This window comes from Hippopotamus amphibius, chromosome 13 (genome assembly GCF_030028045.1).
Source record: "Hippopotamus amphibius kiboko isolate mHipAmp2 chromosome 13, mHipAmp2.hap2, whole genome shotgun sequence".
Taxonomy (NCBI): Eukaryota; Metazoa; Chordata; class Mammalia; order Artiodactyla; family Hippopotamidae; genus Hippopotamus; species Hippopotamus amphibius.
Window position 1 is genome coordinate 81,821,447 of NC_080198.1, and position 12,361 is coordinate 81,833,807.

A 12,361-nucleotide genomic window follows, 5' to 3' on the forward strand; every position below is an offset into this window, starting at 1 on the left:
AATATGTCAACATTTTTATTATTTTAATTGATGTTTTGTTTATTTTTATTTGAAAATCTATATGTAGCCTATACAGTTTTTTGTTTTTGTTTTTGTTTCTTTTGCAGGGTGGAGCATATCAATATGGAGTAAATCCATAACTATCCAATAATTTGGAATTGGTCAGTTAGGAAGCAAATTAAGAGTGCCACAAAATCATACAATCATTTCATGTGGCTTTTCTTTGATGATTTTGCAAAAATCTCCCCTCAAAAAGATTAACATAGGGGATTTCAATCAAGCATTGCATAGAATATACTTGTCTATGCTATCATGATAACATGATAATATAATTTAACATAGTATCACCGTTACTCCTGAGATCCTGTAGGCATTTTAATGCAAAGAAGGAAAATACAGTACAGTGGGAAAGTACTCAGAGAACTTCTTTTAAAAGGTACTGGTTTGTATAGCTTTCAATTTAAAAAAGGGAGGTGGTCATCTCTGAACAGAAAAAGGATGCTGTTGATTTCTTTTAAAGTTGTAAGAAGTGACCATAAATTAAACTCAAATTGGCATGTTGTGAAATTACTCTTAACCTTAATGGAGAAATTAAAAATTAGCATATATTATTACTTTAGGATCAATAAGTTATAATTAGGGGAATGTATAAATACAGACTATATTTTAATTCTTTAATGATTTTATACTCCAATTGTGAATAATATGAAGAGGTATTAAATCATATTTAAAACCAAATAAATTTATTTCACATGGATTTTGTCCACACATCAGAAACTTCAGTACAGAAACAGTGTATAAAATACAAGGAAATGAGAAAATGACAGGGTAGATGAATGAAAAGTAAAACTGAACATTCCACTTCACAACTCTAAAGGAATGGGATACCAAAAATTAGCAACAATAGTAAGCCAATTGCTTTTAAAAATACAATTCATTTTAACAATAAGCACTAACATTTATTTGGGGAGTTATTTCTGTTGAATACTTTTTAAAAATCTCAGTATTCCAGTGGGCCTTCTTGATGAACTTCAAATACATGACAGCATTTTGTGCAGAGCAAGTTCTCTTGCTCAGGAGAAAAATCTGCATTCAGTGAACAAAGTTTAACTGGGCAGACTCAAAGAAAATAAAAGAAATATAAAGAAATAGGAAGTAAAAATCCTAATTTAGATTAGGTAGAAGAATTCTGGAAAATCCAGCATTTATTGGCAGAACAAAAGTTGTCTGGAGACCAACATGGATTTCAGGATACATAAAGAAGTTGCAAGGTATAACTAATTTAGCAAACCAGGTCAAAAGCAAACTCAAAGTAAGGTTAGAAAATGGAAAATCCACGTAATTGAAGGAGGGAGAATTTGATATTAAGTAAAGAATTTTCTAATATTGGTCTATCTCTCGTTAATCATTTGATATATGTGATTATGGTACTGACTTAGTATTTTAATCAAAATTACCTGGAATACGATTCACTCAAGCAAGTAGAGTGAGTCCTGAACATTTTATTCCAATCAATCATTCACGTTCAGAGGAGCTTTTAAAATGTCTTTTGTTTTATGAGTGTATTTAAGATGCATGTTCGATTCATCTGCACCAGGAAGCTGTCACAGTCTTACTCCACAGCTTCCATTTTATTATTTTCTAAAACACTTCTTACCCTATGGGGTTCCTCTCAGCAATGTTCTAGCAATTATTTCAATATGTTATCATGGGGGCTCTTTGCAAAGCTCAGTCACAGAGCTTTGATCACACACACACACACACACACATGCACGCACAAACATCCCTACACACCCACACGCTTCCTCTCGCTCTTTCTCCCTGTGGTTATTCTGACCCAAGCCATACTCACAATGTTAGTGACATCTGGAGAGGCTCCGTTCTGCAGCAGAAGGAGGACAATGTTCAAGTGGCCCATGAAGGCAGCCACATGTATTGGTGTGAGGCCAGACTGCGAAACAAAGCGACAGCAGTTTTACTCCTCTGCACCGGTGGGGGCTTTGGGGCTTCTTCAGATAAATAAAACTTGAGTGAAGAGGACAGAAGATGGATGGAAGGAAGGGGAAGAAGGAGTAAGAGAAGGACTGTTTCGTGACAAGCTGAAACATTTTTCTACCTCTGTTATAGCTTGGATTGAAGCCCCATATTTCACCAGCAGTTCCATGACTTTGATGCGGTTTTTCTTGCAGGCAATGTGCAGTGGAGTAAAACCATTCTGTGCAAAAGACAATCAAGTTAGTTGAAAACATGCAGAAACGATTCTCACACAACTCCATGCTGGCACATTGCAGGCAGTAACATTACATCGTCACGTAGTGTTACCATTTCTTCAAATGCTGTAGGTGTTGGATTTAGAGAGAAAGTGGTAGTATATTCCTGAAGCCTCTGAACTTGGCTTACGTGTGGTGGGCAGGTATGGCACAGTTTGTATGGTTACAGAGAAAAAAAGGAAGAAAACTGCAGGGGCCTACTCTTCCAAGAAGGAAAAAAGGAGGCAATGATACTTTAGAAGTTCTAAAATGTTTTAAAGTATACTGATTGGTCAGATTATGAAATGGTTTAAAGATGCATCAAAGATAAGCACGTGTGTTTCTGATGATGAGCTATTTCTTAATGAGAAAAATTATTACCTGTTTTACTTCAAAAATCTAAAAGCATAACTACCTCCATAATAAATGTTTCAGCTTAGCTACATTCTTCAGGGAATAGGTGTTACAAATTAACAGACAGCATTATTTGTGTTGATAATTCTTTATATCCATAAGTTATATTGTTTATATTAAAAAGTTTTTATGAGTTGTTGCATGTTAGCAGAAATCATTATGTTGATAAGATTTTATACCCAGAAGTTATATTTCTTATATTTTTAATAACATATTTTTATATGTCAATCAGATATATTTTGTTTTAAAAAGAAATTATTAAGTTCCTGAATATTTTCAAAACAGGCATGGAGAATTTTTGGGATAACTGGAAGAAGCTATCTCTTAGAAGCAAAGGAATGTGGAGAAGTCTTTAAGGTACTTTCTAACATTCCGTATTAGGCTAATGTGCAGAATTGGGGGAAACTACATAAAAATTTGTTAACTAGCCTCACGCTTAATCCTTGTGTGTTATATCTCAGTATTATATTTTTATTTGAACAATGACGTCTCCATATAGAATTACTGTATCTATTCTGCTAGTTAACAATGTTGCATGTCCCAATAGGCACTGTTTATCAGTCAATATTTTTCTACACTAGCAGTTCTCAGGAAAGCATATGATTTTCTTTAACCTAACGACATTATTGTTCACAATATCTGTTAAGTAATTTCCCATTTATGAGCTATGTAATAAGCCAGATATAAATAACCACATGTATATGCAGCACTTAAAAGATCTGCAGTGATTAGAGTATGATATTTTACATGCTTATTGACCACCATCCAATTGAAAATAAGTACTTTCCTCCTTATAAGAAAATAAATATCCTCACAAAATTGTACATAAACCTAAAAGTATAGTTGCTTTCCAGGCAATAATAAATAAATTGATTCCAGTGGAAAATTTATAATAAAATATGATTCAATATTTGCTAATTCTAATGACATTCTCTTAAAATATTGACCGTCTAAAGACTGATTTAACTTACATAAACCATTTAACAAATAGAAAAAAGGATTTGCTTTAAGTTTGAGAATTAGGAAACAAGAGGCATAAATTAGTACATGCCTAATACTTTCAGTGATTGTGGTTAGAATATAAGTGAAGCAAGGAAGATTTTTTCAATATTAGACCTTGGGAGAAACAGAAGCTGCTCTAGGGACAGCCTCTTGCAGATTTCTCTTGAGCAACTCCTGAAATGGTTTATATAAAAATGCTTCCTGAAGCAAAAAGATGCTAAGCATTACTTTCCTATTAGCCTATGGTTGAGTAATCAGGTCAATAAGGAAAATCTCCAAGTGAATTCTTCACAGATTACATTTTACATTATCTTACATAGTCAAATCTGTTCACCACTTTGAAACCTTTTTTTTTTTTAGCCAAAAAGAGATTAATAAAGTTCAAGTTTTTCAATTTTACCCTGACTGTATATATATATAGAGGTGTCTAGAACTTATTTTATAATTGTCGATTTTTCAACTTCTATTTTTCGTTTAAAAATGCTTATCACTCCAGAGGTTTCATACCTTATTTGCTAATTATGGCAATGTTACCTTGGTGTTCTCTTAAATCTACCCTTGCCATCATTTAATAGCAAACTGTGAAGGCATGAAGTAGGCAGGCAGCTTGTGGGAGGTGACAAATTTAGAATTAACTGCGTATCTGTAACCATGCACGGCTGGTGTCTGCAGCCATCGGTCAATCAATGTGGGTTTGCTTGTGTCGATCTGTATTCAGTTAATCTGGACTGGGCCAGGTTTACCAGGGCTCTGGCGTTTGGATTGGCTCTCTTATCCAGAAGGAGTTTGGTTACACGGTAGTGGCCACAGTGTGCAGCAACGTGGAGGGCCGTCAGGTAGTCCAGAGTGACATCATCCACAGGTGCCTTGTGCTGGAGCAGGTGCTTCACACATTCCACGTGGTCCCCCTGTGCAGCCATGTGAAGCGGAGACAGCCCATTCTGCACATCAAAATCAAACCAAATCAAGTCCACATTTTAGTCATTACTTTCAGATTCTGAAACACAACAAAGTCAGTTCTTGACATTTGGTACCACTGGTAGCAGAGAAAAATAATTTCCACTGGACACCTAAACATACAGCTGACTATGTTTGGTAGAGAGGGAAGATAAGAGAATGTTTAATTTCATAATTATGATATTCTTAGGCAAAAATTAACATGTCTCTCATGAATGAATATATAGTACGTGTAGCAATTCAGTTGGCTCTCACAATTATTAGGGCACTATTAGGTATACTGAAACAAGTAATAGCTGATGCTTAAATTATCTGTATCCAATTCCATACATAGAAATCTACATTCAATTAATTTCTCTGCATGAATTTCTTTACGTCTCAATGGAGGGGGAGGTGGATGCAGGAGGAGCAAGTGGGTGGGTCTAGGAGAGAAGGAGACTTTGATCATCTCTTAGATCCATGCTGCTCGGAAATTCTGCAACTTATTTTTCCTATCGTGAGACATGAATTGGATTTGGAGAAAGCAGTCAGATAAGAGCTAGAAAAGTATAACGCAAATATGGACCACATGTCAATGACATTCCAGCTTTAAAATTTTGAGGATAATCTAAATTTATCATCATTCATACTGACAAAAACAGCTCTAGCCTTAATTCTTAGAGGAGGTCAACAGCAAGAACACAAGACAGCACGATAATTCACTAATTATTAGTCTAGGTAAGACTCATTTTTTAAAGTTAAATAAATAAGCTTATAGGAAAAAGCTAAATTAGAAAACATTTGCCCATTTAAAGAAGGGGGCTTTTGTCTTTTCCTGCTAATCAATGCAAATATAGTCACTAGAAAATAACTGTTGACCAAGGATTTAGTTTGGCAGTCATTATATTCAAAGAAGCAGAAACTGTCTGGATAAAGAAGCCTGAATAGGCCATAGGCCCAACATTCTCAACAAGGAAGGTGATTTCAACAGTGTAGGATAGTCACAGATTATGCAGCCACAGATGCTTTTTGCTGTGTGCTTATATATGAATGCTTTATGCTGTACCTCTATATGATGCTTTATGCTATATCCTTATATATGAATGATATTTGATTTTACGAGGCAGCCACTAAAAAGTTCCATCTAGATAATCTGTGATCTTCGTTAGTGATATGACAATTACTGGCAAATTCTGTAGATGAGATTATTTTATGATTTGTGGAACAGTATATCTGCCTCCTTCAATTTGATATAGGCCTTTTATTGGTTATAACATGACTAGTATGAAATTTTGTTATTTCCATTTAAATTTTAACCTGTTTCTTCAACAAAGCTTTCCATAATTATCTCTGCATTACCCAGCCTAAAATGTTACATTTTAAAGACAGATCTCTACAACATTCATAGTATATGTATGAGAATAAAAATAATGAGGATGACTTATTTCTCACCTTCGTATATTTCTGATTTGAAGCCACCCTTTCATGATCTGTGTGGCACATCTCTAAAGACTGAGTTCATTCTATATAAATTTTGAATGTGTGGGCTGGTTTTTGCTCCAAATGATTTCAATTAAATATTCAATTAAGATATAATGTAGGGAATTCCCTGGTGGCACAGTGGTTAAGAATCCGCCTGCCAATGCAGGGGACACGGGTTCAATCCCTGGCCCAGGAAGATCCCACATGCCTTGGAGCAACTAAGCCCCTGCGCTACAACTACTGAGCCTGTTCTCTACAGCCCGTGAGTCACAACTACTGGGCCCACATGCCACAACTACTGAAGCCCACATGCCTAGAGTCCGTGCTTGGCAACAAGAGAAGCTACTGCAATAAGAAGCCTGTGCACCACAGCAAAGAGTAGCCCCTACTCGTTGCAACTAGAGAAAGCCCGCACAGCAACGAAGACCCAACACAACCAATAATAAATAAACAAATTAATTTTAAAAAAGACACAGCAGAGGGAGGGACTAAAAAAATTTTTTTAAAGATATAATATAAATTTCAAAATATGTGCTTGTTTTGGCTGCTTTGTTTTTCTCAGCTTACCCTAGTAACAGCATCAGTTGATATGAATCATGTTCAGAGCATGGGGAAGATGAAATCCAGAGAAAATGTAAGACATGTCCCTTGTCTAAATTTTTGCTGCATTTAAGGATATAAGGGTTGTTACATTTCCCATTAAAAAACTCTGTGTGATTATCTTCAATTTTGTCTCATGATATTTTCTAGTAACCCAAAGGAAACTTCCAACAAATCAGCTCATCCCTTGTTTTCTATTTATATGGATAAGAGTTTTCCCTATGGTTGGGCATATTGATGAAATGAGACAAAAAATACTAGATGTACTGTGCCATAGAGAACAAGATGCTTGTTTATTGGTTCTTTGTGGCCAATAAATTAGTAGCTATACTAACTCATGCTTTCCACATCACCTATTAATCCCAATTATAATCAGCCAACACCACTGGTGAGTAATTCTTTTTACTAGTATTGTCTATTGTCTAAGAGATAAAGATTGGAGAGCTAAAAGACATCTTGTATTGCTACTTGTGCTTCATTAAAAGACAATTTTACATGTATTTTATAGCCATCTCAGAGTATCATAAAAAGACAGACTAATAGAATGTAAGAAATGTTCTCACTTATATATAATATTCTCATTTACATATAATACAGTAATATTTACATTTCCACCTGCGGAGAGAATAGCAGGTAAAAACACGGAAAGAGGGGCTTCCCTGGTGGTGCAGTGGTTAAGAATCCATCTGCCAGTGCAGGGGACACAGGTTCGAGCCCTGGTGCGGGAAGATCCCATATGCCACGGAACTACTAAGCCCGTGCGCCACAATTACTGAGCCTGTGCTCTAGCACCCGCGAGTCGCAACTATTGAGCCCACGCTCCGCAACTACTGAAGCCCATGTGCCTAGAGCCCGAGATCCACAACAAGAGAAGCCACTGCAGTGAGAAGCCTGTGCACCAAAACGAAGAGTAGCCCCTGCTCTCTGCAACTACAGGGCACCCACGTGCAGCAACGAAGACCCAACACAACCAATAAATAAAAATAAATTTAAAAAAAAACATGGAAAGAACTTGAAGTTATACATTTAATACAGCTTAATGCATGTTTTTTAAATTTGAAATAATTTTCAAAGTTTGATATCTACTACTCATTCCTCAAACACAAATATTGAGCAACTAGAATATGCTTGGCTGATGCTTTGATTTCAAGAAGAATAGAGATTATCAAAAAAATGTCTTGGAAAAAAAAAAAATGACTATACCTATAGATAGCCAGTGGGAAGTTGTTGTATAACAAAGGGAGTTCAACTCGAGGATGGAAGATGCCTTAGAGGACTGGGACGGGGAGGTTGGGGGGGACTCAAGGGAGGGTGGGGGGGGAGTCGAGGGAGGGAGGGAATACGGGGATATGTGTGTAAAAACAGATGATTGAACTTTGTGTACCCCCCCAAAAAAAATAAATAAATAAATAAAATTTTAAAAAAAATGTCTTAAAGGGTTTGTTGGACCCCGTCTTCCTCATAACAACTCACCTTTGTCCTTGCCAGCAAGGGAGCCCCCCGCTCCAGCAGAAGCTCCACCACTTGGTCATGTCCGCTTCTTGCAGCGCAATGAAGGGGTGTCAACCCATCCTGCCAAAGGAATAAAAGATAGGTCTGAGTTCCCTTTTTTTAAAAAACCAAGATTATATCTATTGCCACCTTGAAGAGAGGGTCTTCCACACTCAGTCCTAGTGACTCAAGAGAGTAGTAATAGAATTGCTGTCAGTTAAATGATAGAGAAGAAGAGTAAGAGAGAAAACAAGACAGAGAGATCTTGACAGAGAAAAAGAGAATGAGAAAGACAGAGACAAAACAGAAAGAGGGAAGGAGCAAGAGAAATCCCACGTGTGGAGGTTTTATGTAAAAGACACTGTGGCTGCTCATGTGTTTGCATATTTAGGAAGACGGAAAAGCAGAGTGTGTTGCATTTGTTGAACTTGAAAGCCCTACTTGCCTGGAGCCACACCCAGAGATCATATTGTTATACTATTTTCATTCTGGTTGTCCTAACACAACTCCTAAAAATTCTTCTTTATCTAATTTGTCCGTCTGTCTTCTCTCTTGAATTGCCATTATTTTCGTAAATTCTCCCAAAATGCTCCTGAGGCTCGTAAAAGGAAAAGGTTGTTTTTTTCACATTCTTCTAAAGGTTTCCACTCATATTTTTCATCATTTTATAAAATACATAATCATTTTTCAAAAATTAAATTTATTATCAATAAACAGCATTAAAATAGCATTAAATAAAATTATGGCACAACTATATGTAATGCTATTTATAAAACTTTCTGACCTTGATAACGTCACAGGTAGTTTCTGATTCTAGAGCAATCTCCAAATACTGTCTTTTGTGTTTTATTTCTTTTTAGGGTGGCATGGCCAAAAAAAGCAGCATAGGTGGAAAATATGAGACAAAGTATAAGAATTATGGGCAAAATGTGAAACAGAAAATAAAATCATGATTGCATACATTAACTGGTGATTTCAGACTTAAAGGAAAAAAAAAAGATTGTCTCTGGGAAAGAGGTTGAGAAGGTAGGTAGTGGTCTAGAAAATGAGGGGTGATGAGCAGTTAGGGGACTTTAGAAGCTTCTGAGTTTTCCAGAACTCTAATGGACCATATCTCTGGGTTATGCTTTCCTCCTAATAAATAGGATTCATCTGGATTATAATACTCTTCCTGATCCAGTATTCTGGGATTTCTAAGTTACTATCTTCCATTTGCCCTTCCAGATTCACACTCTACTGTTCTCCCCTGTTTTGGGTCAGATTGTCTGATATCTCTAGATTGCATCAGTGGGCTACCCTGCCCTCTGGCTTCTGGTTGGGGCTGGCCAATGGGATGTGCAGCAAGACAAGGAAGCAATTCCGTGAAGGATCTCCTAGATCTGGCTGTGACTCTGCCCAAGATTATGGTCCTGCCAAAGCAGCCTTCTCCATACAATTTTCTCATTTGAAAGGCTCTTCTACTTCTCACCTTTCAGATCTAGGGTTGATAATGAGCCCTGCTGTTAACTAGCCCCAAGGATACCCCACTATCCCTTGTGCCTCCACTTCAGTCCAGCCACAATGGTATAAATAAGCCCTTATTAATCATCTCTATTCAAATTACCAACTTTGAGTGTGTCATCTGTTTTTGGCTAAGGATCTTGATAATTATTCCTTGCTTTGTTAAATCTATTTAGCCAGTATTGAGATACTAGATAACCAAAACAGACCTTGCAGTTGTGGTTACCTGGGAATTAGCAAGAAAAGACTGTCTTCTGAGAAACTACTGTAGTTGGGATGCCAAATTATTTTAAAGTTTGCCAAAAGGAGCTTTAAAGACAAACTGTGCGGGCAAAGTGATTAAAATGATAATGCTTTTGTGTCTTGGTATCAGTGCCTTATGGTGGAAATATAGAGCACTGGTTGCTATATAAGTGCAACAGCAATTAGCTGCAGCTTGATTTCTCAAACATATTCTTGGTGGGGGCTTCACTGAGATCTAGTTTGAGAAACCTAACACAGCAAATGAAGGCATGATGTGCATGGCCCAGTGTGTAGGCCCTGGAATCACAGAGCTCTGGGTGTGAGTCTCAGATCAGCCCACCATGGGTGAATCTCTCTTGAGGCTCAGCTTCACGATATGTCAAATGAGGATGATTTTTCTTACCCCGTTTAATTCACAGCCTTGTTTGAAAGATGAAGGGATGCTGCCTTAAACCATTTTTGAAAAGGCAGGGTATTGTTTTCTACGGATTACATGAAATATTCATTGTGTAATCATGTTGAAACCTCCAAAATGCTCTCAGAACAACAACAGGAAAATATGGAGAATAAACCCACAAGAACATCAAGCACAATAAGGATTAAAAAGTTGGTTCTAAAAAAAAAAAAAAAAAAAAGTTGGTTCTAAATCTTACAATTTAGTGATGTAACTTATCTGCCCTTATAAAGGATATGTGAATTATATCAAATTCAAGTTGCCCAACACGCTCAATCTGGGTAGATTTTGGATATTTTCAACAAAGTACAGTGTCTTATTATCGTCCTCCCAAAAATCTTTATTGAAAGGTTTTGTATTCAAAAACTTTTTAACTTACTCTTTTTATTTAGTTTTCACTCTTAGGGGCTATGATCTTTCATCATCTTTTTTTTTTTAATTGAAATTCTTAAGACTGTGTTTGAAGTTTACATTTTTCTCCCCTCCAGAGTCGCCTTCCCTGTGTTCTCTTTTTTTTCTTCGCTGGAATCAGTTCTAATCACACTGTGATGTCAGTAATTCTTAAAGGGACACCATTTATCTAGCTGGTAACCCACAGCATTAGCTTCTTACAACCACTGCTCTCCTAAGCTTCTCCTCTCTTCCCTCTCAGCTTAGATTATTCTTCCAGCAACGTATCCTGAAGTCTGTGTACTAATATAGGCTCTGCTAATTACTAAGCTCTGTGTCCTAGGTTAAGTTATATAACTCCTCTGGAACACATTTTCCCCATTGGTGGTCTCACTTCTCAAATGGAGACCTCCATATTTTCTCAACAAAAAAATACTACTACTTTGTAAGTTGTTAGGAAGATGAATTAGGATGATATCCATATGGTACTTAGCAGGGTGCCTAGAACATCATGTGCATATGATAATTGGTAGCCACTACTGTTACTATTTTAATTTTTACTTCCAATAACAAGGAGCAAGGGTGATCCCTTTTTATGATGTATTTTTTTCATTCATCATCCTTTAATGTTTTCTGTATACTTTTATTGTTTGCATTGAAATATGTATTTTAATATTTTAACCATAATCCTTATAGGAAGTATTTCTACATTAAAATAAAAAATAATTTTAAGAATAAAAAAGAATAATGCCTTTAATAAAACTTGAATTAATAATATTTTTAACTAGCTATAATGTTTCTGTTTTAACATTAAAACTAGGTTTTTCAGATACCAGAAAACCAGGGCTCTGGTAAAAATGTCTCAGAGTTTCACACTAGATTCTAGTCAATGATGAGAATGCCAACGGGATGCAAAATGTCTCAGTGATTGACATAGTGCTGGTGAAAGTGGTGGAGAAATTGTGGGTATGGTTTTTTAAAATTACCCCAAAGCCTTTATATATCTTGCTCTTCTCTAAATAATGAAAACCTTATAAGTGAGAAAATAAGAAGATCAAGGGAAAAATTTTGATGGAACACACTAAATTTGGAATATTTATGACTAATTTGACTGCTAGGGGACATTGAGAACTCTATGAAAAAAAAATGAGAGAATAATATTAATATTATTTTAAATTCCATATAAAGATGTACTATTGTATTACCTAAAAAGATAGTCAAAAACAAGTATAACATTTTTTAATTTAAAAATATATTTTTAAAGGACAAAAGAAAAAGCAAACCATATTCCTTTAGTAATCAAATATTATAGTTCCAGAACTGGCCTCCTGATTCCAGACCACAGTCCTGGATTTCAGTATTTACCTCCTACTTGATTTTACTTTTGGTAAGAAGCATACAGGTCTAATAGTTATAGCCCAAACTGAAAGAGCCTAACTGCTTTCAAAATCCTACCTGTTAGAGATGAGGAAGTATTTTTGCTTACAGGGAAGAGCTCAGTACCACCTTCAATATTATGACTGATCCTGAGGGTGCGCTGGAACCAGTTTGCACAAACTAATAAGAGTTAATTTTTTGCTCATCTTTTCCCAATTCTGCA

At 36.0% G+C, this 12,361-nt stretch overlaps 1 protein-coding gene across 2 annotated transcripts in view; it reads right to left on the reverse strand.

Annotated features, from left to right (window-relative positions):
• ANK2 (ankyrin 2) overlaps window positions 1-12,361 on the reverse strand; it is a 235,942-nt gene that overhangs the window by 121,383 nt on the left and 102,198 nt on the right. For both annotated transcript variants that reach the window (XM_057704400.1, XM_057704401.1), the window contains 4 exons: window positions 8,157-8,255; window positions 4,409-4,606; window positions 2,117-2,215; window positions 1,853-1,951 (listed from right to left, as the gene is read on the reverse strand). In XM_057704400.1, coding sequence (XP_057560383.1) covers window positions 1,853-1,951; window positions 2,117-2,215; window positions 4,409-4,606; window positions 8,157-8,255 — 495 coding nt within the window. The remainder of the gene's footprint in view (window positions 1-1,852; window positions 1,952-2,116; window positions 2,216-4,408; window positions 4,607-8,156; window positions 8,256-12,361) is intronic.